Below are 26,232 nucleotides of genomic sequence, written 5' to 3' on the forward strand. Positions count from 1 at the left end.
AGGTGCCGCACCGGAGCCCCCAGCCTGAGACCTGCGGCTTGCAGTGACCCAGGGAGATGCAAGCACATCGCCTTGCCCGTGCAGACAGTGCCTGTGAGCGGCTGCCAAACAGTCAGTCCTTGCCCTGGAAACTCCAGGCCCCAAGCCAGCCCCACAGAGGCCTGGACACAGGTGCCTCAGCCTTTCTTCTCAGAAGTCAGGGTTCTCAGGGGGGCTGTGTTCACGCAGTCCAGTAATACCTCAGCCCAGCCGGCAGCGGGCTCAAGCAGGGGTGGCAGGACTAAATTCCCCATCAGCAGGCAAAAGTGCATGCTGGAGCCAGCAGGATAGAAGCCCAGGAAAAAATAATTTCATTTTTCTTAAAATAATTTGATCAACATATATTTGCAATTAAAAGCCTTTATGGGGGGCTTCCCTGGTGGCGCAGTGGTTGAGAGTCCGCCTGCCGGTGCAGGAGACACGGGTTCGTGCCCCGGTCCGGGAAGATCCCACGTGCCGCGGAGCAGCTGGGCCCGTGAGCCATGGCCACTGAGCCTGCGCGTCCGGAGCCTGTGCTCCGCAACGGGAGAGGCCACAACAGTGAGAGGTCCGCGTACTGCAAAAAAAAAAAAAAAAAAAAAAAAAAAAATCCTTTATGGGGAAAATGAACACGTTGTTAGACCTCCTTACATTTATTCTGTGGCTTAGAAATGTTTTTGTTTTTGTTTTTTTGCGGTATGCGGGCCTCTCACTGTCGTGGCCTCTCCCGTTGCGGAGCACAGGCTCCGGACGCGCAGGCCCAGCGGCCATGGCTCACGGGCCCAGCCGCTCCGCGGCACGTGGGATCTTCCCGGACCGGGGCACGAACCCGTGTCTCCTGCATCGGCAGGCGGATTCTCAACCACTGCGCCACCAGGGAAGCCCTGTTTTTATTTTTAATGGGGGCAACGGGGCCGGGGGAGGCACCATAATCTTTTCAGTGCTTAGAGTCTTTAAAGGTCCTAATCTATCCTGAACAGGGACATGTAATCTGTGCTTAGTCCCTGAACATCCTCAAGCCACTGACTGGTTCAAGACAAAGTCACGCTCTGGCAGTGGAGCTGATACTAATAAGGAATATGGAAAAGCATCACATCTGAGGGGAAAGCCATTGTGACCAAACCAAACTGTGGAAATTAGATCCATAGATGACTGGCCTTAGCTCACATTTCTATACCACATTAGAGAAGGTCTAGGGAGCTCATTCACTCACATAGTCACCCATTCTCCAGTGAGCTTCTATAACGTTTGCAAACCAGCCACCATTTGCATTCCTTCTGGGAACTGATGTCTGTCCCTTCATTTTTCCCTGAGGGAACTGCTGACATCCTAGCTCAACCCAGCCGCCAGTCAGCACACTCCACCCGCAGGCCTCGCTGACGGGTTCAGGGAAGAGCACATAGCCCCTCAGGCCAATCTGAGAAAACAAGACCAATTCTGGGACCTCTGTTCCAACTACTGGGGACCACTCTCTCCTCTGCTTCTGACACGCCCTAAAGCTGAGCCTCGCTCCACAAAGAGCCTGAACATGATGCCAACCCAGGGGAACCCGAGCTCAGAGGCGGATCCAAACAGCATCGCACAAGCTCCCAATCCAGCTATGTCTCTCCCTCCAGACTATGAAGTTCCATGAGCGACAAGTTCTCTTTATTTTTTTAAGCAAAACACAAGGCACTTAGAGTTGAATTTCTGGCATCTGATACCAAAAGACTACTTCAAGAAGAACCATTAAAGAGGGGTGCTACGGGCTAAACTGTGTCCCCTCAAAGTTCATATATTGAAGTCCTAACCTCCAGTACCTCAGAATATGACTGTATGTTGAGATAGGGCCTGTCAGGAGGTGGTTAAGTTAAGATGAAATCATATGGGTGGGCCCTAATCCTATGACTAGTGTCCTTACAAGACAGACAACACACAGACCAAGGGGCAACCAGGTAAGGACAGAGCAAGAGGGAGGCCATCTGCAAGCTGCAGAGAGAGGCCTCAGAAGAAACTAAACCTGCCAACACTTGATCTTGGGTTTCCAGCCTCCAGAACTGTAATAAAGTAAAATTCTGCTGTTTAAGCCACCCGGTGTCTAGTATTTTGTATGGCAGCCCTAGCAAACTAACACAGAGGGTGTACTAGGGGACAGACGAGGTGATTGAACTGGTGGGCGGGGGGAGGGGGTGGCGGTCAGAGGAAACCACTGCAGTTTTCCACCAGGGAGATGAGGCTTGAGCGAAGCAGGAGGCAGAAGCAATAAAGAGAACATGGATCTGAGAGAAATTTTAGGCCAAATTGAACAACTTGGTCACTGACGACGACGAAGTGGGGGCAGGGATATCAAGCTTTTTGCTGGAGCCTGATGGTGTCGTGTCCTCCAGCAGAGGGAGCGAGGTCAGAGACACCAAGTGGGGACTGTGAACTATACCTGGGTTTGTCCTCACTGTGTCCCTTACCTCTGCGCACACGGGGTCCTTAGCTCCTGGGTCTGGGCTTGGTGGATTCACGTTCATCTCCCCTCCGCCCTCACAGCCTGAAGCTGCAGTTCTCAGGAGTGCGGCATAACTGCCCCTGGAAGGGAGGCATTTCCCACATCAGTAGGGTGGAGGCAGTTTTAGTTCCCACAATGACTGGGGAACCCAACGGGTGTTCCTGGTGGGAGCCCACCATGCTGGATGTCTTGCCGTGCGTGGCTCGGTCTGGTCCAGGACTTTACTAAGAGCTGCTCATCCTTTTGAACTACCCAGTGGCCACCATCACACCCCTGCGCCAGTCTGCATGGCAGCAGCTGCCTGAGGCCACATGCATCAGACTGCTTTCTGTCTTTCTGTGTAGTCGGCCCAAGTGCATGTATGGAAAATTACATTATTTTTTAATAAATTGCATTATCATGATTATTTTAAAATCAGGTGGGTGAGGAGGTTATATTAGCTGGGAATTTCATTTTAGGATAGGAAAGAGGATATTACAAAGCACGTGATGGAGGGGGAGCCTGAGAAGGTGGAGACTCAACACCCAGGGCAGCGGCGCAGCCTCCACAGACAGCGACCCTGAGGCCTCCCCACCTGCTCTTCCCAGCAGGCCAGGCCTCTGCGTAGCCTCTACCCTATAAGGCCATGTGAGGGCCGAGCAGGCAGAAGAAATAAATGGGCTCCCCTAGTAGGGGCCTGCAGCTCTCACAGCTTCCTGGAGGAGAGCGGGCTCCCAGAGCCCCCCACCGCCCCCCGAGAGGGCTTGGGCTGCCCCGTGCCCCCTGCCCCCGAGAGCCCCGATTAGAGGATCCGGACTGAGCCGGACATTCAAAAGCAAGTAGAGAACGTTACCTGTCTACAGCCCCTGTTACTTCCTCCAGACAGGTACACACACATTTCCATAGGACAGATGGTTCTAGAATATGGGAGGCAGGCATACCAGGGTCCTGAGGGCTCTTGGGGCCAGGATGATAGAAAAATGTCCCTTGTCTTAGCTCCTTCCCCAGACCTGTGTTCTGGGTTCGGCACTGCTGGGGGAAATGGCAAAAGGCCTGCCTGCACGATTGTGTGGCCACAGCTGGCCTGGCCCGAGACCTGGCTTTCCAAAGACCTGGAGAGCTTAGACGCAAGGGCTTTGGGGTTCAAAGCAAGGCCTGGACACTGGGGAGTAGGGCCGCCGTGGTGCCCCACCATCAAGGGTGACCCCTCCAGGGCTAGCACCCAGCCCCCTTGGAAGGCAGAGCACTGAGACCTTGGGATCTCATCTGCTCCTCATCCACCCTTACCCCAAAGGACGTATCCAGATCTTTCTTCCAAACAAATCCAGTGCTCAGCCTATGAGAAAATCTGGAGAAGGAAATTGCCTTCATCTCCATACAAACGGCACCTGTCACCCTCCTAGCCTGGCCTTCACTGTTGGGCTTCACCCCTCACAGCCCAGCTGGGAAACCTTCCAACAGAGCGTCTCCTCCTCTGCCCCCACCGGCCAACAGGCCCAGAGCAAAGGTGCTGCTACCTCTAAGTGGCTCTGGCTTTCCAGCCTGAGAGCTCGAAGGGGTGGATGGAGGCTCACCTCACAGCAGAAGGTCCCCCTCCCGTGGACTTCTCTCACTCTCCAGAGTCTTCTTATGTGATCCCTATGGTCACATAGGGCCTACGGTCACTGCAGTCCCAAAGATCTGTGACTCTGAGATGGGATCCTGCTGCTAAGAGCCGGCCAGCTGGCCAAGCCTCAGATTGTTGCAGAGTTTGATGATACTGCCCCTCCCGTTCCTTCCTGGATGTGCTCAGCTCCTGCAGGCTGACCTCTACCCCTGCAGGTTGACCTCCATCAGGTCTATCCCAGGCTCTCAGCTGGGCCATATCTGCCTGAACCCTAGCGAGGGACAGAGTTCATATCATTTTCCCTGGACAGCTTCTCAGCCCCTCCTCAAAGCAAATACTCGCGGCGGGGGGTGGGGGTTGCCTTAGCTCCATTTACCAGAAACTTCTGAGCCTCAACAAGATGCCGCCACACTGTAGCTGCTCCAACATCTCTGCCTACTTTAGCACCTCCCCCGAGGATCTTGGCAGGCCCTGCTGGGACCCCTACAGAGGAGGACGAGGCCACTCCCCTGTCTCAGCGGGAGGGAGGAGGAGGTCACAGAGCTGGGCGCCGGGGCAGTGTCTGTGTCCCCTCTCCCCTCCTCCACGCTAGGGGGCTCCGCCTCACGCCCACGGGCAGGGAGGCTGGGAGGCAGCCAGCCTGTGGGAGCCCAGACTCTTCCTTGTGGGTAATCGCCTCGAACACGCTCGGCACAGAAGCAGCCTTCATCTTATACACACAAAGCCATTTTAAAGAGTCAAGGATGGGGTGCAGCCAGGCCTCAGGAGCGAGGGGAACCAGACCCTCGGGCCCCAGGGAGAGCGCTCCCGCAGGGCTTCACTCGTCCTCCCTGCCTCTCCGCCCAGGTCACGGGCCGGGCCACCGGGAGAGCTGGCCTCCAGTCCCCGCCCCCCCCACAGCCCGTGGCAGAGCCCAGGGGAGAGAGACGGAAGCCGAGAACTGAAGGCACTGCTGGGGTCCTCCTTCCCGCTCTGCCTGAGGGAGGTGGGCTGCGCCTGACTTCCCTGTGACGGCAGCCAGAAAAGTCGCTTTGGGCTGAAGCTGTTTCAAGACAGGTTTCTGTCACTGGACGTGCAGGAGTCCTCTGCGTCCCTGGTGCGACTTCGTAAGGAGTTGAGGCCGGGAGGAAAAGGGACCGGGCCAGAGAGCTTGTCATGAGGGAAGGCGGGGCTGGCCTGGGCTGCTGTGCCCCGGGCCGCTGCAGTGTCTTTGCCCTGACTTCCTTCCCAGGGTCAGGGCTGGGGGCCGGTGGTGGGAGGAAAACCGTGACGCCCGGGCCGCCTGGGTGGGGGCTGCCTCCGCTCCAGAGCGCGTGTGATGTCTGGGAACCGCTCTGCACTCTGACCGCCGGGCTGGCACAGCCGGACTGGGAGAAGGCGCGCCTGCGCCTGGGGCCCGGCCGGAGCCGAATTTCCGCCGGGGCGGAGCCCAGGTCAGGTTCGACGGCTGCTGTCTTAAGCTCTGCCCAGGACCCGCGCTGACCCCGTCCTTCCCAGGCCCGAGGTCACTGCAGTGACGCCCCCCGCCCCCCAAGATTCGGGTCACTGGGTGAAAACTCCGTGGGCGCCTTGCTTGCTTCCTCTCGGGGCGGAGCGGCGGCGTTGGTGGCCGCGGCTCCACCCGGTCTCCGCGCCAGCCAGCCGGACGCGCGGGCGGGCGGCGTCTGTACGGCTTCCAGGGCGGGGCGGGCGGCGGGCGCAGATCTGGCCTCGCAGAGCCCAGCTCCCCGCGCCGGGGCCCGGGGATGCTCGCTCCCGACCCCGCCCAGAGCCCGCGCAACCCGAGACCTTCAAGTCCAGCGGCTCCCACACTTGGAGCGCCCATCAGTCCCAATCGCCTAGATTGCTGGACCCCAGCCAGAGTTTCTGATTCGGCGGGTCTGGGTGGGGCCTGAGAATGTGCATTTCTAACAAGCTCCCAGATGCTGCTGCGGCAGCTGACCTGGGGACCACACATGGGAAAGCCAGTGGGTCATCCTCCCAAATTCTCTCCTCACCGGCCATCGTTTCACTTTTGGCTTCAGATGTCTATTAGCAGGAAAAGGCTTCATCCAGGGGCAGCAAGGAGTTCTACGTCTTACCCTTGACCTCAGGTTCAACTGAGCTCATGGGACATTCATTATAGGTTGGGAGAGGGGTGAAACGGGAGATTCAGCATTACTGTGTGCATCTTCTATCATCAGGAATTATTCTTTTCATTGTCACGATTAACCAACTATTTATTTAGCAGCCCGGTTGTCCCTGTCTCACACACACCCTCTCAAGTCCGTATGTAGGTCTCACCGTGAAAGCAGCAGTCATAATGTAAAGTTGGTTTGGGGCAAGTGGATCGCTGCTTAGGCTGAGACAACAACGAGGCCAGGAAATGCTTAGTGACAGGGTTGGCGGTACAGCTAAACAGGTTCCTTGTGAGCCATGCCTTGCTGGTCCTCAAGATGTGTCAACCTGCGAGAAAACCACCAAATCCGGTCGCTGTAGCATCTACTCTTCAGTTCAGACCAACATATTGCCCTCTGTGCTTGCCCTTTGGGAAGGCCATTTTAAGGTCTGGATCTTTTTGCCAACCTCATCCACGCCACAGAACTAGTGGGTGCTGTGATGTGACTCACATCCCTGGAAATAAACTTAAATTGTTTAGCAAGAAACAAAATTTTAAGCCATTTTCAGTTGATATAACATATAGAAATTACGTCTGTAATAGACTTCTTTTGGTTGCAAGTGACAGAAACTCAATTTGAACCAGCTTAAGCGAAAATGATGGTTGATTGCAAGAATGCTGGGGTTGTGGGGGAGCAGTGCTTACGCAACGGATGGAGTGAGGGCTGCTCCAGGGGACTCAAGAGTCTAGGACCAAGGATCTGATGCCCCCAACATGCTCTTTTTGCATCTCTCTAGGTAACAGCTTCATTTTCTCTGGCCTTCCCCCGGGATGAAGAACATGGCAGTAGGCTGCTCTGGAGTCTCATTTTACTATGAACTGACCACACTTCAACAGAAAAATCCCAGGGAAAGACTTTCATTGGATCAGCTTGCATCACATGCCTATCCTGGACCAGTCACTTGTCAGAAGGATGGGGCAACATTGGTCCAGACTGGGCTGTAATGCCCATCCCTGTGGTCAGGGGTCAGGGTGTGGGGTGCATTTCTAGAAGGGAGGGGATGCTGGGAAAATCCTGCTCATCAGGCAAATGCACTTGTAATGACCAATCCTGACCATGAGGCAAATGCACTTGTAAGAAAAAGTAAAGCAGGAGTGGTTTTTTTGTTTGTTTTTGTTTTTTTCTTTGGCAGTGTTGCGCAGCATGCCGGATCTTAGTTCCCTGACCAGGGATTGAAACCCGTGTCCCCTGCAGTGGAAGGGCAGAGTCCTAACCACTGGACCACCAGGGAATTCCCTGGAGTGGCTTTTATTGTAGTTAAGAGCCTAGGGTTCCAAGGCACAAGGTCTTGTGTTCAGTTCTGGTTCTACCACTCCCTAGCTATGTGAATTTGGAGGAATTTCTTAACCTCTTTGTGTTATTCATTTTGTCAAAGACAAAACCTGGACAAGGAGGGTGATTTTATTCAGGCTATTGCAATAGGTAGAGCACACCAGGTCAGACATCAGAGTGTCTCCACAGGGTGGTTTTACCTTGGACTCATAGAGGGAGGGCTAGACAGGTTACAAGTAGGATAATTTACAGTTGGGATGATTTTGCCATCAGGGGAAATCTCAGTCAATTAGCTGAACAGGACATGCTTATCTCTGTTATCTAACTAGTTTCACAAAACAGTCTTATCTCAGCTAATCAACCACGAGACAAAGAACAGGAATTTGGAAGGTCTGTGTCTGGCCTGGTGAGCAGGTTCAAGCAAAAAGGGGAAAGGTCTACGTTTGGCCTTGTCACAAGTAAACAAGGGCATCATCCATGAACCTTACAGGAGTCATGAAGAAGAGTAGATGATGAGCCTTATCTAAGTCACAAGAGGAAGGGTAGTTCTTTTTGGTAAGCCCCTTCCCAGAACACAAAAGGATGGGGGCATTTATTAACCATCACTGCTTCCCAGGAGCAGAGGGCAGGTAAAGTACAACATTGTTAATCTGTAAACCCCTGAAAATATTACCCATCTCACAGATGTGGTGTGAGGATTACATACAAGTGGGCACTCATAGGGTTGCCATATTTAGCAAATAAAAATACAGGAAATATAATGTCCTATATGCACAATAAAATAAGGCAATATTTGGGATATACTTATACTAAAAACTTATCTGAAATTAAAACTTAATTGGTTGTCCTATATTTTGTCTGGCAATCCCTGGCACACAGTGAGTTGACAATAGATGTGAACTTTTATCATTATGAACGGCGAGGTTTATTTTCAATTCATATTACCTGGACAGGGTGTCTCTTCCTGCTAAATACAACCTTTCTTTGAAAATACCCTCAGATCTCAAAAGAGCACTGGCAGGCCTGGGGCCTGGGGAGATGGCCACAGACCATCTTAGGGCTTCTTCAAAGGCAAGCATATCTACCTTCTCCATGCCCTCTTCCCTGACTCTGGCCTTGGTGGTCTGCACCTTCTTGGAAGCATGGAGATGGAAACATGGAGATCTGGTCCTCAATGCCGGGTGGGGAGAGATTTTCTCCATCTCTAGCCAACTCCCCAGCCTCCAGCCCAGAGCTGGGCGACTCGCAGGTGCTCTTTCAGTGCTGGTGAACTTCAGTTCAAAAGCACCACGCGCAAGGAGAGGGATGATTTGTGCTCCTGTTTTACTTTTAAAAACCCACATTTCACGTGGGGAAAAAAAAGTTTCTCTAAAATCGCTGGAAACTGCTACAGTGGGGTGGAAGCCTGGTGCCCGGAGCTTTAAGGCAGATCTTGGGCTACATTGTTGGTTCTAAGTCTCTGCTGTAAAATGGGAATAACGACGCCTTTTTCCGCGCACACCACGCTGTAATCTCTTGATGGTTTTGTTTCCAGCCTGGTCGGGCTCATCCCCAGAGCCAGGCACAACGCCAGGCGCAGTATTTGTGGAAATGAACCAATGGGAAGTTGTGGAGAGGAGGACGGATGACGCAGCCCTGCATCGTAAAACCCGCAGCAGACTCTGAACTGCGAGCTGCGACCTCACTTCCGCCGCCTGGAAGCCCCGGGGCTTAGCCCCCTAGGCTCCGCCGTTTGTCCCAGGATGCTCCGCGCAGGTCGCGTCCGGTGATTGGCTGCGCTGCTCAACGTGGTGCCAGGCAGGCGGCGGCGGTTGCCGGGGCGACGGCTGGACAAGGGGCTGCCGGGCAGGGTAGGCGCGTGTGCCCGCGTCAGAGCAGCAGGTAAGCTCGTCCCCCGACGCGGCCGGGCCACCCCCGAGCCCGCCGTCCCCGGGCGGGGAGGAGTGGTGATGGGCCAGAGGGCCGAGGCTCTGCTGAGCCCTCTCCCCAGAGGAAAACCCCGACGCGCCAACTCAGCAGCCGCTGCCGCATGACCCCACTTTTCGACTGCTGTCCTGGACTTTGTGGGCCCGAGGCGGCTGCCTGGATCTCCCGAGGACAGGCCCAGCTGCTTCCCACAAGTAGTCCCTGATCTTTGCTTCAGTGAGCCAAGCTTGAAGGGGGCTCCATGTCGTCCAGCTGGGGAGTGGCGTCACGAGAGGGTGGCCTGGGGCTTTTAGATCCATCCCTTCCGTCATCTCCATCAGCTAACCGCTCTCCCCAGGCACCCAGGTTGAGTCCAGACTTCATCCAATCTAAGCAAAACCAGGATGCTTCCTATTCAGATTCGTCTTCCATACAAATCCTATAGTCTTCCCCTTATTCAACCAGCTCGTAGGCCCTAAATCCTTATAATATAGAAATCAGAAGCTGCCACTGCAATCCTCAAGAGTGACTGAAGAAGTTTTCTCTAGTTTTTACATAAAGTAAAGCCGTGGTTCTCAAACTTGAACGTGCATAAGAGTCATCGGGAGAGATTTGTGTAAAACAATTTCTGGGCATTGTGTTCAGTAAGTTCAGAGAGATGCTAGGAATTTTCATTTTCACAAGCATCCCAGGTGATTCTGATTGAGGTGGTCCAAACTTTGGGGTAATACTGTGTAGTGGTTAATATCAGTCTGGGTTTAAATTCTCACTTTGTTACTTAGTAGTTGAGTTATTGGGAGCACCTTAACCTCCCTGAGCCTCAGCTGCCTCATCTGTAAGAGGAGAATATAAATCATATTAATCGTTCAGGTTTATTGTGAAAATTAAATGCGAAGCATTTTGCATGGCATACAATAAGCCCTCAATAAGTGAACTTATTATGATACAAAAGTGTACAGAAAATTCTGTAATTTTTAAGAATGTCAGAGTAATAGAATACCCAGCAATGGCTCACATTCACTGACAGATGATCATAGCAGAACCTTATTCAAAAGATGGTCATGAAGAGCTTCTCTGACGAAGTGATGTTTATAAGCACAGGGCTTAGCCAGGTGAAGAAAGAGAGGGGAAGAGTGTTGCAGGCAGAGAGAACAATATGTGCAAAGGCCCTGAGGTAGGAAGGAGCTTGAGTTCTCAAAACAACAAAGTTTTCTTGTTCCAGGGCCTTCAAAATGCTTTTCCCTCTGCTTGGGCTTCATTTATTTATCACATGTCTTGGGTGCCTACCAGGCACTCTGCTAGGTTCTAGAGATACAAAATTTAAATACAGCTGCCTGCCTTTTTAAATGGGGTAATAAGTATAACAGTAGAAGTAAATGTATGATATAGAGGTACCCCAGAGGAGAGAGAATTGCCTTGATGGGGAAGGGAGAGGGGTTCCTGGAAGACTTCGTGACGGAGGTCAAGCCCTGACTATGATGTGTCAAGTTTGCCCACGAGGTGAAAAAGAGTACATCCAAGGGCTTAGAATCATGAAAGAGCATTTTGTAAGGAGGAATGGCCGGGAGTTCAGTATTACTGGGGCCTCACATGGGGAAGTAAGAATGGAGCCGGGACAGGAACAGAGACAGGGGGTGCTGGTTGGTCCAGAGGAAGGCTAGAGAGGTGGGTGGTCCTCAGACAGTAGCTGTCTTTCTCCTCACACCTTGTGTAACTGGCAGGTAGGGTGTCCTGCTTGCTCCTCATTGCTACTTCCCTGTCCCCCCCCTACCCCCCGACCTTTGAAGTCCATGCCTTGGGCTTTACCACAGTTGTTTCCCTTGAAGACTGCAGCGCCTGGCTCACCATCTACGTCTCCACCTCCTCTGCTTCATTTTGAGGGGTTTCAGAATCCTGGCTGCACACGTTTCTTCGTCCTCCTTGCTTATAGGCATCTTTTTCCTCCATCCTCCTCATCTGCCCACTTCTGCAGTCGTGAGCTCTGTATTACTGCACCACCTTCAAACTCTTGATTTGAACTATTCATCCTGCTCTCTGAGCACGACCTTCTATCGTTCAAGCTCACTTTGATGAGCCTCTGAAGTAGGTCTTTGACCCCATTACTTTTTCACTGCCTTACAACCCCCTTATGCACCTTCCCTCCCCCCATCTTTAACGTAGCTTAATTTCACTGCTCCATCGCTGTTATGCTTGTTTTCTCTTTCCCCTGTCCTGCAAAAGCCTCACCCTGTTAACCTAACTCAGACAGCTGAAAGCGGCTGGAGAAAAGTACAGACTGGTTCTGTTTGGGATTCAAGTCCATGTATCTTTTTTTAAAAAATAGTATTTATCTATCTGTTTGGCTGTGTCAGGTCTTAGTTGCGGCACACAGGATCTTTGTTGTGTAATAGTGGGGTGGGGGATGTCCTTCGTTGTGGTGCGCAAGCTCCCGAGTGCGCGGGCCCAGTAGTTGCAGAGCGCGGGCTTAGTTGTCCCACGGCAGGTCCCCAACCTTTTTGGCACCAGGGACCGGGTCCGCGGAAGCCAGTTTTTCCATGGACGGGCTGGGGGATGGTTCAGGCGGTAATGCAGGCGACGGGGAGCGGCAGGAAACAGCAGAGGAAGCTTCGCCGCCTCGCCTGCCACTCACCTGCTGCTGTGCAGCCTGGTTCCCAACAGGACACGGACTGCTACCAGTCTGAGGCCCGGGGGTTGGGGACCCCCTGCCCCACAGCGTGTGGGATCTTAGTTCCCCAACCAGGGATCGAACCCACGTCCCCTGCATTGGAAGGCAGATTCTTAACCACTGGACCACCAGGGAAGTCCCTCGAGTCCATGCATCTTCAGCAGACTCACTACTGGAAGTCCTGCCGTGTTTCCATAGTTGATCTGGTTCCTACCTTCCCTTCTCTTCAAACTACCAACGTGCTTCTTGCTCTCAGCTGATGACCGTGTTTCTTCTTTTGCTTCTTATCACTAAATCTGTCCATTTCTTTGGTCACTACCCATATCCTCCGCCATCCCTCTGTGTCCGGAGATGTCCTGTCCCCACCCCTGTGTGAGGCCTGGCCCTCATTGGACACTGGCCGCATCAAGGACATTGCTTCCTTAACCACCTCCTCTCTCTCCTGCCTCACCCACTTTTCCTTCTCTAACTGGGTCACTCCTATCAACGTACAAACTCGCTGCTTACAACATCTTCCTTCTTAAAAAAAACCTCCCGTCTCTTTCCAGCCGCCATGCCATCTCTCCTGTCCTTTTTGTCTCTCCTTCCTTACTTCCCTTTCTCTCTTTAACCCTTTCCAGTCAGGCACATGTCCTCCCTGCTCTTATCAAGGTCACAAGCAAACTCCACTTTGCCAAAGCCAGGGATTAGTTCTCCTGTCCTCATCTCCCTTGACCACGCGCAGGCGCCGTCGACGTGGGAAGCACCTTCACTGGGTTTCCAGAGTGTCACAGTGTGCGGGTCATGTCTCCCCGCGAGTCTCTGCTCTTGCCTAGTCTGCCCTTTCGCTGACCCCGCGGTACCGAGGGCCCCAGGGTCAGCCTGGGCCTGTCCTCCTCTCCAGCTGCACTTTCTCCCCGGGCCGGGGGTCACGTCACTCACTGTGTTCATCTGCCGAACTGCCATCTTGGTGCGGACGACTTCCGAACGCTCCCGCCATCTCCTCGGCCCCCTCCACTCCGTCGGCCTTCTCAGCGCCCCCGCTGGGATGTCTGCTCTGCATCTCAGGTTTAGGGCCGGAACAGAACTCGTGATTTAGCTCTCCGCCGCCCCTCCCCACTTTCCCCCGATCAGTGAGTGCCTTACTCTTATCTTCAGCCAGCTGCTCAGGCCCCAGGTGGCGGCCTTCTCCTTGTCCCCTCACATGCTACATCCGGTCCAGCAGCAGCCGGCCACCCTGCCTTTACACCTGGAACCAGAACACTTCACAGGGTTCCTATCGCTCGTCCGAACTCCCCCTATCCTCCGTTTCCTCTCATGGGGCCCTGCGGTCTCTTCTTGGCCCGGCAGACATGGCGCTCCTTACAAGACGTGAGCCACGTGGGGTCAGCCCCCTCCCGGCCTCCCGTTGTGCCCGGCTAACGGCCCGGCCAGTCCCCTACACGAGTCCTACTGGACTGGGCCCTGGCACCTCGTTGCCCCCACAGTCGGCCTGCTCTTCTGCCCTAGCGGCACCCCTACCCCAGCACCCGAAGCCTTAGCACTTGCAAACCCCTCTGCCCAGGCCTGGGAAGTGCCTGCTCTCTCACATCTCTGCTCACCACTCCTGTTCCCAGGGAGGCCTTCTCTCACCACCCCTTCTTTTTTTTCTCTTTTAATGTTTTGGCTGCATTGGGTCTTCGTTGCTGCATGTGTTGCTGCGCGCGGGCTTTCTCTAGTTGCGGCGAGCGGGGGCTACTCCTCGTTGCGGTGCGCCGGCTTCTCATTGCGGTGGCTTCTCTTGTTGCGGAGCACGGGCTCTAGGCGCGCGGGCTTCAGGAGTTGCAGTGCCTGGGCTCAGTAGCTGTGGCTCGCAAGCTCTAGAGCACAGGCTCAGTAGTTGTGGCGCACAGGTTTCGTTGCTCCGCGGCATGTGGGATCTTCCCTGACCAGGGATTGAACCCACCTCCCCTGCATTGTTAGGCAGATTCTTTACCACTGCACCACCAGGGAAGTCCCCCGACCACCCTTTCTAAAATGTCCCCAGACCCCTCTCCTCCGCGCTCTGTCTCCTTCCTTGCTGTAATTTCTTCATACCTGAAATTCTTTCCATTCGCTCAGTAAGTAATTTTGAGCACCCACAGTGTGCCAGGCACTGGTCCAGGCACTGGGGATGCCAAGTGAACGCGTGTCTTCCTCGTGGAATCTGTACCCCGGGGTGGGAGCGACAGTGTGCAGATATGCTAATGGAAGGATGTTCCTGTCAGGGGCGCTTAGTGCTGCTGAGAAAGGTAAAGCAGCAGAAAGGGTAGGAAGTGACCGGGGGCTGGCTCCCTAGGGAGGGTGGTCAGGGCGAGGCTCTGAGGGGGTGACTTTGAAGCAGAGACCTGAGTGGGACGTGGATGCCTGGAGGAGGGGCCACGAGGCAGGGGGGGCAGTGAAAGCAGAGCCCTCGGGGAGGGCAGGCATGTGCAGGGCGGGTCCAGCGGGTGTGCACTGGAACAGCATGGTGGCCCACGGGGCTCAAGCCTATGGAGCAACAGGAAGAGTGTTGGAGGCCCAGTGGTGTAGGATCTGAGATGAGAGTTGGGCCGAAGGAGCCTGGCCTTCATCTGGAGGTGGAACCACGGGAGGGTCGAAAACAGGAGGGGGAAGATCACTTGTAGCTTAGTCATTGGAGTGAGGTGGAGAGGGAGGTGATGGGAGGTGGTGTGGAGGGACCTTGGGAGAGACAAAGTCACGAGACAGTGACGGGGAGACAGAGAGAATGAAAAGGGGGAGATTTCTAAATTTCGTCTTCCGGACTTGTGTTCAAATATTTCAAACTGAATGCACTGTTATGGGCAGAAAAATGTAAGGTTACAGAATCATGCATTCTTTTTAAATTTTTTAAAAAATATTTATTTATTTGGTTGCACTGGTTCTTAGTTACGGCTCCAGGGCTGCTTAGTTGTGGCACGTGAACTCTTAGTCTCTTAGTTGCAGCATGCACGTGGGATCTAGTTCCCCGACCAGGGATCGAACCTGGGTCCCCTGCATTGGGAGCGTGGCGTCTTAACCACTGGACCCCCAGGGAAGTCCCAAATCATGCATTCTTAGAACTAGAAGAGATCTGATAAATTCTCCATTTTATTTTACAGATAGAAACAGGTTCCACCAGTGATTTGCCCCAGATAAGGTGCCAGTGAATGACAGAGTTAGCATTTGAGCCCAGGCTTTGTAATTCCTCTGAGGTTATGGGCAAGCAGCCCGGGGGAGGAGACTGGGAGTGGGGTCCAGGGAATGACTGCTCTGGATACACCTTGGGGAGGGGTGGCAGGAAGAGAAGAAAGAATTACTTTTAAAAAGCTCACGACGGGGCTTCCCTGGTGGCGCAGTGGTTGAGAGTCCGCCTGCCGATGCAGGGGACGCGGGTTCGTGCCCCGGTCCGGGAGGATCCCACGTGCCGCGGAGCGGCTGGGCCCGTGAGCCATGGCCGCTGAGCCTGCGCGTCCGGAGCCTGCGCGTCCGGAGCCTGCGCGTCCGGAGCCTGCGCTTCGCAATGGGAGGGGCCACAACAGTGAGAGGCCCGCGCGTACAGCAAAAAAAAGAAAAAAAAAGTTCACGACGTTTTATTTATTTAAGTGTTTTGAAAATATAAAAGATGTTGGGCATTCTTGCACTTATTTTTTTAAAAACTGACCTAATAAATTCTCTGGTGTATGAACCTTGTGTTAACACTTGTGTAAATGCACACCACCTCGTCTTCCGGTAGCATAAGGCTGAATGATTATGGACTTCGGGTGACATTAAAGATTTCTTTTAAAGTAGTACCTGATATCTTTTTGTGACTGTTTAATTTTTTGTGACTGTTTAATTTTTTTTTTTTGCATTTTTTAGAAACTTTACTTTGTATTTTTTTAGTGGAGTATAGTTGATTTACAGTGTTGTGTTAGTTTCAGGCATACAGCAAAGTGAATAAGTTATACATATGCATGTATCCACTCGTTTTTTTAGATTCTTTTCCCATATAAGTCATTACAGAGTATTGAGTAGAATTCCCCGTGCTGTACAGTAGATCCTTATTAGTTATCTATTTTATATATAGCAGAGTGTATTTGTCAATCCCGATCTTCCAATTTATCCCTCCCCCACTTTCCCTCCTGGTAACCATAAGTTTGTTTTCTACATCTGTGACTCTATTTCTGGGTTTAATGCTTTTTACTGGGAAGCAGAGAGAGGGATTAGTGACTCTGTGTTTCTTCCGTCAGACTAATTCTAGTGCGTATCCTTTCTTAAAGTAAATGGATTGACTTTATCATTACACTCTATTTTGTTCTAAATACACTTTATGCTCTTGACTGTTGGAATTACACATACCACATGATAGCACGTTAGAAAACTCTAAATAAGAAAAATAGTCTTCCTCACTCTCACCAGCAATCCTTGACTGTCTCATTTATACCAACCTCCAGTCCTTGATCACATTCATTTTAAGTAGTTGTCTTAGAAGAGAGAATTACTTTTGACTTTAGCCACTGTATTTCCTAGTGCTACTGTAAATTACCATAAATTTAGTGGCTTAAAACAACACAGATTTATTGTCTTACAGTTCTGGAGGTCAGAAGGCTGAAATGGGTCTCACTGGACTAAACTCAAGGTGTCGGCAGGGCTTGTTCCTCTCTGGATGCTCCAGAGGAGAATCAGTTTATTGCCTTTCCCAGGTTCTAGAAGCCGCCTGCACTCCTTGGCTCCCGGCCCTTCCTCCATCTTCAAGGCCAGCGACGGCGGGTTGAGTCTTTCTCCCCCTGCCTCACTCTGAAGCTAACCTTCCTGCTTCCCTCTTTCCCTGAGGAGGACCCCTGCGATGATGTTGTGTCCACCAGATAATCCAGGCTACTCTCCCTATTTTAAAGTCAGCTGATCAGCAACCTTAATTCCATCTGTAGCCTTAATCCATGCCTTCTATGCAACCTAATATTTTCACAGGTTCTGGGGATCAGGACATGGGGGCCATTATTCTTCCCACTACAGCTATCTTTCTGTTATTTTACAGATAGTTGGAATGATAGCCTTTGTCTTATGTTTTTGCCTTGTAGAGATTTTTGCTGTGAGAATTAACAGTAACGGTTCAATATGGGGGACATTCTGGCTCATGAATCAGAACTACTTGGACTAGTGAAAGAGGTATGTTTTACAAAACACAGGTCACAGAAAAAGATCTTGAAAACTTGTAAAGCTTGTATTTTACAATGCAGGAAATTCTGTAATGCCTTGTAATGTTTCTATCATTACATTACAGTTATCTGTTTTCCTTTTTAGAATTTTCCATGTATTTATATTTTGTTTTCATAACTAAACTGAACTTGTAAAGCTGCTTTTTAGAATTCCTTTAAAGAAAGTTATAAAGGCAGCACATGCTCAGGGTAACAGATTCAAACAGTAAAGAAGTATAAGCAGTGAATTTCCCTCCTGCAGTGACCACTGTTAATGGCTTAGTATATTACCTTTCCAGATTTTTTTCTATGAGTATTCAAAATGTATTCACATGACTATAGTTTGTTTTACAAAATGTGGTGATAGCACACATTGTTCTGCAGCTTGCCTTTCATCTGTCAGCAGTAGTACAGTATGAACATCTTCCTGTGACCTGCCTCATACTTCTGAATGCTGTAGAGTATTTCACTGAGTGGCTGCATCATTGTTTAACTTGTTGCCTATTAATAGACATTTAGGTGTACTACACTGAAAGCTTTTGAAGGCTGAGACCCACACCTTATGCTTTTTGGTATTCTCTACTCCCTTTAGCAGGGGCTGGCATAGAGTTGGTGCTAAAGAAATGGTTGCTGCTGTTTCACTGTGTGGTTAAACTGTCCATCAGGCGTTGAGAGACACGGCCGTGGAGCAAGGACACGGCGTCCACCCTGGAAATGCAGCTTTGGAATTTGGTGTGATCATGAATAAATTTTCAAAGCTGTCACAGCAGAGGACTGTGGATAGGGCCTGGAGAGATAGCCACAGTTAGAGGAGGTGGAAACAGAAAGTTACAACGGACACAAACTGTAAAGAAGGGCAGGGAAGTGTGGAGAGCAGCAGTAGACGTAGTGCGTGTCACTAACAGAAGGCAGAGGGGCGCTTCAAGACGTGGTGGGGCGGGGGTCATTAGTGCTTGAGGGCGGCTGATGACATTGCCCATCTTTTAATGGCTTACCTTTTGTTCTTAGGGGCAGGCATTACCTCTAATCCCTCTGTTTCAAGTAACAAATTCCCGGAGACCTACTAGACCCAAAGCCATCAGGTCCTTTGATCACTTTTGCCTTTTTCAGGCTGCTGCACATATCATCTTATTTTCTATTAATAATTATAATAAAGGAATTCCCTGGTGGCCCAGTGGTTAAGACTCCGCACTTTCACTGCCGAGGGCATGGGTTCGATCCCTGGTCGGGGAACTAATATCCCGCAAGCCGTGTGACGGGGCCAAAATTAAAAAATAAATTATAATGCAGCTCACATTTTCCTTCTAAAAACAAATTTATTTTCTGTAAATAAATATTTTCTATGATACTGTCTTTCTAGTTTTTTAGTGTGTATATCGATAAGTAAATTCTAAGCTGGATCCCATATTACTTCTCCCAAAGATGACAGTTCATTATAAATTTTGTGATAATATTGAGCTGGTACAATTACATCAAAGACGGTTACTTTGTTGATGTTAAAACAGAGAAATATATGTACATTTATGTGCTTTTTTTAATAGTATTTAGATTTTGCCGAATTTGAAGACACCTTGAAAACATTTTCAAAAGAATGCAAAATAAAAGGAAAACCGTTATCTAAATCAGCATGTGGCTCTGTAAGGGACTCCAAATCATCGATAATCCAGGTAACATTTTACTTTTTTTGATTTCTGTAGATAATCAAGATGCTCTGTAAGAAATGCTGCCATTAGAGAATGTTGGGATATTTCTGGGGACCTGGGCACAGTGACTGTCAGACTGTGCGGATGTTTATGGATAAATGAGTAATGTCATTTTCAAATCTCTGTATCCTAGGAAATGGGTGGCAACATAAGATCTTTGACATACATTTCTTGGCAGGAAGAAAAAGAAGAAACCATGCAAATGCTTAGAAACTAAGACAAATGTGGTCCCCATTCCGAGGAGTTTTAGGTTATTAATTCCAGGTACTGGAGACACAGCAGTGAACAAAACAACACAGAATCTCTGCCCTCATGGTGCTTGCCTTCTGTCTGGGGAGGCCAGAGGGGGCAGGGATAAGAGCCACATGCAAGGCAGCATCCTTTCACAGGGAGGCCTGGGCAGCTGTGAGCCTGTTGCAGTGGGCTGCAGAGGGCACATGTTACGTGGTCCTCAACTCTCAGGGTTAGACAGGATCTTAAAAGTCCTAATTTCAACCATTATTTGATGCTCCGTCCCATTTGTAACATTCTAGGTAAATGATTGATTCACCGTGAATACATCCAGTGACAAGAGAACATACCGTTTCCTGATGCAGCGTATTTCAGCTTTGCGTGATTTTATTATTTTAATAAATTTATTTGTTTCAATATACATACTTCTAAGAAAAATATGAGACTCTGTTTGAGAGTCCCACGGAGTAGCTGGAGGTCAGGCCACAGCCCGACTCCTCAGTGGCCTGGCACAGGGCACCGTGGAGCTGGGGCACCCGTCGCAATGGCTTGGGGAGGTCAAGAGGGGCTGCGCGCCCGACCCAGGGGCCCTCCAGTCCTTACGCAGCTGGCTTCTGAGCTGCCACCACTTCAGACACAGGCTCTCCTGTCAGTGATGCATCGGGCAGCCTGATGACACCTCCCAACCCTGGAGCAAACTTTTCAGAACATGAAACAAGAATCTAGTCATTATTAGACATGGAAACAGAGGCTGTACTTAACTTGAAAGACCTTGAAACTTTCTGATTGTGAGAAGCGTGTCTTTTCTGCTCATTCAATAAACAGCTGTGTCCTGCCATTACAGATTTCCCAAACAAAAATACCCGGAGCAGTGACTTAGGGACATTTGTTAAGTTGGCACTCAACAAAGGGAGAGTTTCCCTAAGCACAGTTCTGTAAGAGTGTGTGTGTGTGTGTGTATGCATGTGTGTGTGTGTGTGTGTATGCGTGTGTTTATAGGTGATTATTGGTGGTATGTAAATTTTCTGATCTTCATAATGCTGGCTGTGATCATGGTTTATATTTGAGAAGTTAATATTTTGTGACCCTATGAGTTGTAACACTGGATTGCTTTATGTGTAGATATTATTTTAAACGCAGGGACCATTTCCGGGTACAGAATATGCTTCATAAATTGGGAGTATAACGGCACAGCAAAGGTTTGTAGCCCCAGGTCGACAAATGTAGAGTTTAGAATACAGTGTAGATGGGCCATTTGGCACATAGACTTCCGTTGCCACGCCATGTTACGAAGGTACCTTGACTCCAAGCTTTAAAATACCCACGAGAGTGTGCGGTCGCCTCATTCACACGGTCACTGGACCTCTCGCAGGACGGTCCTCCCCGGAGCGGCTCGCAGGGTTCGCTCAGAGCTCAGCAGAGGTGAGCCTGGGGCGGGGCCGGGCCCCAGCAGCACACCCTTGGGAGGCTCCCCTTCACCTTTGCATCAGTCAGCGGCAAGAAAAGGGGGTCCTCTGGCCAGGTTCCCCCAGTTTCTCCCAGAGGTGGCGGTACTTAGCTGCTTCTGCTTTAGTTTGGTACCTGCCCTGCCTGCAATTGCTGACCAGCTGTCCTTCACCGTTTCCAGGGCTGAGAAAAAGGCCAGAAAGAGGCCAGTTTTGAAGAGGTAGAATTTCATTGTAGGGCTTATTTTGAAAAATTCTGAGTTTCTTTCAAATGTATGCCAATCCCTTCCAGACTAAGGTAATATTCAGAGACAGTTGTTCTCGGTCACGTGATGTAGAGAACATTTTTGTAAGATTCGTAGTGGAAGATTCCTTATCAGTGAAGGTCTTTGACTTAAGGATGAGCAAACAATGTAACATTGTTCTCTGTACATTTCTATTTTATAATGTTAAAAAGTTTGATTATAAACAAATAGAATATGTAACCTTAAAAAAAAAGACAATTTTACAGAAAAAATGTAAAACCATTTTAAAAAATATAAAAGAACAGTGACCAGATAATGGTGGTAAATAACGGTGGTGACGGGTTGGGGAAGCGGTGGGTCTACAGAAAAGGCACTCCAAGGAAAGCTTTTGCCGTTGAGCACAAAGTGTAGGCCTCAGGATCTTGGGCATGTGATACAAAAAGGAAAACAATATAAGGCACAGGAAGTTCTTCTGATTCTGCCTGATACCTAAATCTGCAAACTTACGCAGCAGGTATTTGTGATGGATCAGTTATCATTTTCCCTGTGAGACAGGTGACATGGGAAGTGCCGCCACCTTTCTCCAGAATTCTCTGATTCGGCTATTGCGTGGCGAGTCGGGAAGCTGTCCCTGCCCCACAGAGTCAGACTGGCACAGCTCCGAGGTCGGGTTGGTGCCGAGTCTGTGCGCCCCCCTCCGTCTCCAGCCCAGGCTTCCTTGTTCCTGGAACGGGAGGGCCCGGGCAGTCACTACCTGCCTGTGTTGGGCTCTGTGGTTGCTTCCACACTGCTGTCCCTGCCAGACATGCTTCTAGCAACAGCGGGCACGTGACAGCACCCACCCCCCAGGCCTGGGATCGACTGTTCCGTGTGGCGCTCAGGGACTTGGCAGTTGTGGTGTCAGCAACTTTCCATAGGTATGCGGTTGTTCCACTGAGGTCCGGCTGGGCTCTGGATCTGGCCCGTTCTCATCAGTTGCGTGCAGTGGGTCAGCAAGTCCAAAGGGCGACCTCAGTGTATTCATTTGCCTGTGAGCCTCTGGGCTCAATCTTTGGCCTATGCCTGATTCCTTCCATTTCAGAGACCTTAAATGTTGTATCTGTTCTTTAGAACGCTCAGATTTGATATTGCAGAGCAGGGGAAAACCAGGGTCGGTCTGTAGGAATCTAGGAATCTCAGCCTAGGCAGTTTGAAGCCCTCTGGATCTCTATTTTCCTATCCCTTACCTCTGAAAAGGAGACTTAATTTTGCTCACACTGAAACGATGGAGTAACGGGAGGGTGTGAGGGTTCGGGATGTTGAGAGAAGGGGCATCCCTGTGACCAGGCTTCACTCTGATGTCTTCTCCACAGAAGGACCTCCTTGCTGCGTTTGACAGTGGAGACCAGAAGGTGTTCTTCGATTTGTGGGAGGGGCACATTCCCAGCTCCATCCGGGCTGGCGACTCCCTCGCCCAGAAGTTGGAATTCTACCTTCACATCCATTTTGCCATCTATCTTCTGAAACACTCCACAGGGAGACCTGTAGGTTCACCTTATGGCGTGGGTCGGTCCAAATGGTGTGTTAAAGGAGAATGTTAGCTGTTATGTTTTGCAAATGAGGATTAATTTAGTTTTGTGGCCATTTTATCATATTGCTTCTAAGGAGTAGGTGTCTTACATCCTGATGAATGATTTTCTATCTCATTCCCAGCAGTTTATTTTCTAATTTGCATGGAAAGTTAATCACTTCTGTAACGAAAGCTACATCATTTTCCTGAATACCTCAAGACATGTATGTCTAAGAGAATACATGTTTAGACCACATTTTCGACCATATATTAGAAGATACGTTTAAGCTTAAACAGTGGGAAAATGGTACGCCCGTCTGTGGAAGTTCATTTGAGTGGATAAGTTGAATTTAGCTTCTGCAGTCTTTTCCTGCAGGTGTGGGACTGGGGCTGTGAAGGGGAGAGGGGAGCAGCCGCAAACTGCTCGGCGGGGGAACCTTGGGGCACCGAGGGAACGACGGAAGGGGGGAGCAGGCCAGGCTGACATCGGACCACGCACGTTTGTTTCGTGGCTTCTCCACGCCTTGGCTACTGCCCCCAGGGCCTGTGTTAACTTATTAAATGTCAGGGGGCCACAGGAAGGCTCAGTGGTAGGAGGAGCGGCTTTACAGCCCATCGTGGCAGCCGTTCTTGGAAGGCTGTTCCTTAAGATAGTACTCCTGTGGGTGCCGGTGTGGGAGACTTTTCATTTTCTTTGTATTTATTTTTATTTTCTAATTTTTCCATTTTTCTGTAAGATAAAAAGATGAATAAATGTTTTAAGTCCGGTGGGCTTCACGGTGTAGGTGAAGTCAGATGCACTGATGAGAAGAATTGGCCTGTGTGTGAGGCTGTGAGGGATGTAACAGGCGAGGCCAGGGTGGACCTTCTCGTTGAGGCCCAGGAGGAAATGGAAACCCTGCGGGGGGCGGGGGGGACCCGACTTGCCTGGGATTACACCTGGAAGCAGTGAAGCAGGCAAGGTCACTTCTTAGCCTAATAAAGGAAAGGAATAATGATATGGAAAACTTCTGTTTCAAAAAACTATTCACCTTTAAGTGCTCTCTTCAGCAGCACATATACTTAAAAAAAAAAAAAAATTGGAACGACACAGAGAAGATTAGCATGGCCCCTGCGCAAGGATGACACGCAAATTCGTGAAGCGTTCCATGTTAAAAACAGTAACTGTTCACCCTTAAAAACCTCGCGTAAGGAAATCACAGGAATGCAGACAAATAGTTATTTCTGAACTATGAAAACAATGTACATGTCTAATAATGGGGGAATTGGTTAAATAGATTATGATAGACCCACAAGATGAGGTTTTGTCCTGCCATTAAGAATGATGTTTAGGCTTCCCCGGTGGCGCAGTGGTAGAGAGTCCGCCTGCCGATGCAGGGGACGCGGGTTCGTGCCCCGGTCCGGGAAGATCCCACATGCCGCGGAGCGGCTGGGCCCGCCGTGGCCGCTGAGCCTGTGCGTCCGGAGCCTGTGCCCCGCAGCGGGAGAGGCCACAACGGTGAGAGGCCCGCATACCGCAAAAATAAATAAAGGCTTAAAAAAAAAAAAAAGAATGATGTTTATGAAGAATTTTAAGGATATGAGGAAATGGTAACGATAGCTTGAAAAGGCAGCATTTGAACTGTGTGTATCGTATATCTAGTTCTCTGATATTCCTGACAGTTTCACGAAGGGGCGACATAGGGGTGATGTTAGGATGACTGGTCCCGGCACGCAGGCTGGGCCAGGTGGGGAGGATGCCAGCGACGTGGCTGGAACTGAAGGAGCCCCGGAGAGAGGACAGGTGAACAGGTGAGCTGGCGTCAAGCTGGAGATCTCAAACGAGCATCCTCCTTTCCTCGCAGGACAAAGAGGAGCTGGATGAAAGGATTTCTTATTTCAAAACCTACCTGGAGACCAAAGGGGCAGTGCTGAGCCAGACCACGGAGTTTCTCCCTTTCTATGCCCTGCCTTTTGTTCCCAATCCCATGGTGCACCCCTCATTTAAAGAGCTTTTCCAGGTAAGTGAGCACCTCCAAATCTTGTCTCAGATCCTGGGCAGCAGGGCACTTTCACCTTGTATATATACACTGGTGGTTTCTGAATGATGCTGTAAAAAGGCTAAAATTTGCTTATGTTATGTTGTATTTTAAAAGAATGTACAGGTAAGTTGCTTTAACAAACTTTCCTTGTGCTATAAAACGTGCTTTTTTGCCGTTGCACCAAGACTTGTTAACCCAGACTGACAAAACATTTTAAAATATACTAACCTCTTAAATCATTCTGTGTACACTTCTACAGTATTGAAACAATAACTTATTCAATTACAATGAAAATTAGTAGCCTGAAAAAAAACTAGGCTACTTTACACAATCACTGGCCATGTATATTTTGATTTGTTTTAAAATTCTCACTTACTTGGTATGTATTTGGTTACCTGATTGTGTACTATATTACCATCAGACTATTTGCCTATAGCTCTTTTAATTGTTATACTTCATTTTAGTTGACATTTTAGAATAATATTTATGAATAAGATTTACCTATTAAGGGAATTTTTGTTGACTTACTAAAATTAATATGTCCCACTGAGAGGTTTATTGAAAAGTATTTAGAGACAAATATTTTGATATAACTAGATACTTTTTCTAAAGACCTCACACTGCTTCCAAGAATTTGTATGGTGCTTACTCCCCTGCCATAGAACAATGGATGCAATTCTTCCAAGCTCAGTACATTTCAGTTTCTGCTATAATTCAGTAAAACAAATTTCATTACTCCTGAATAGTAGCTGCTAGACTGAAGGTCAGGTAGTTGACTGATCTCATCAAAGGCGGATTGTTGTATAGTAGCACAGTTGAATTCTGTGCTTGTTTTTTTGGTCAGTCCAAATTTAGTTTTACCGTCTTCTCCTAGAAGGTTGAAAATATAAAGCGGTTAGAAAGTTGTGAAACTTCTCACAGTCTAGGCTTCCGTTTATGAGAATTATGACATGGCAGTGTGGCTACAACTTAGGTCAAGGTGAGGAGGAGCTGGCAGCGTCAGGGAAGGGTCCCTCTGAGGCTGTAGCAGGTCTGATGTTCCAAGGCAGAGGTCAGGTTCTTCTTCAGAGTTCAGGAATTTAGAGACCATCAGGGTTCATGGAGAGTCATTTTATTCCATTTTTCTTCCTTTTGCTAGTCTCTAAATATATTCTTTCAGTGGTCATCACAGATACTTTGGTGTACATAATAAAATCTAAAGTTAATGTCTTTTATTCTCTTCCTGACCATTACAAGGACCTTAGAATGCATTAACCTCATTTATCTCCTTCCCAACTTATGTGCTGTTATTATCAAATATTTTAGTTATATACTTTAACCCTACAAATTTGAAATTTTTATTGTTTTATGCAGTCAGTATGTGTATAGATTTACCTTTAGATTTGCCAGTATTTTTGCTTACCACTCCATCTTGCGCTGAGGACCTTCCATCTGGGATCATTTTCTCCTCTACCTTAGTACATTCCTTTAAAATTTCCTTTAGTGGGCTTCCCTGGTGGCGCAGTGGTTGAGAGTCTGCCTGCTAATGCAGGGGACACGGGTTCGAGCCCTGGTCTGGGAGGATCCCACATGCCGCGGACCAACTGGGCCCGTGAGCCACAACTACTGAGCCTGCGCGTCCGGAGCCTGTGCTCCAAAGCGAGAGAGGCCGCGACAGTGAGAGGCCGGCGCACCGCGACGAAGAGTGGCCCCCGCTCGCCACAGCTAGAGAAAGCCCTCGCACAGAAACGAAGACCCAACACAGCCAAAAATTAATTAATTAATAAACTCCTACCCCCGTCATCTTTAAAAAAAAAAAAAATCTC

The 26,232-nt window shown here is 49.7% G+C and overlaps 1 protein-coding gene, 1 long non-coding RNA gene and 1 pseudogene across 2 annotated transcripts in view; all 3 read left to right on the plus strand.

Annotated features, from left to right (window-relative positions):
- Positions 1 to 4,759: 4,759 nt before the first annotated feature.
- LOC136793636 (uncharacterized) lies at positions 4,760 to 7,346 on the plus strand. The gene is made up of 2 exons (XR_010839247.1): positions 4,760 to 5,175; positions 6,975 to 7,346. It is a non-coding gene; the product is annotated as an uncharacterized lncRNA (long non-coding RNA).
- A 1,698-nt stretch (positions 7,347 to 9,044) lies between these two features.
- The window catches only part of ARMC9 (armadillo repeat containing 9), a 139,587-nt gene continuing 122,399 nt past the window's right edge, over positions 9,045 to 26,232 (plus strand). Inside the window, 5 exon segments of the mRNA XM_067027168.1 lie at positions 9,045 to 9,391; positions 17,117 to 17,204; positions 18,775 to 18,900; positions 22,210 to 22,380; positions 24,251 to 24,406. Coding sequence (XP_066883269.1) covers positions 17,154 to 17,204; positions 18,775 to 18,900; positions 22,210 to 22,380; positions 24,251 to 24,406 — 504 coding nt within the window. The 5' untranslated portion in view covers positions 9,045 to 9,391; positions 17,117 to 17,153.
- Positions 23,463 to 23,562, plus strand: LOC131751653 (U6 spliceosomal RNA; annotated as a pseudogene).

The sequence above is a fragment of the Kogia breviceps genome, chromosome 2 (assembly GCF_026419965.1).
Source record: "Kogia breviceps isolate mKogBre1 chromosome 2, mKogBre1 haplotype 1, whole genome shotgun sequence".
NCBI lineage: Eukaryota > Metazoa > Chordata > Mammalia > Artiodactyla > Physeteridae > Kogia > Kogia breviceps.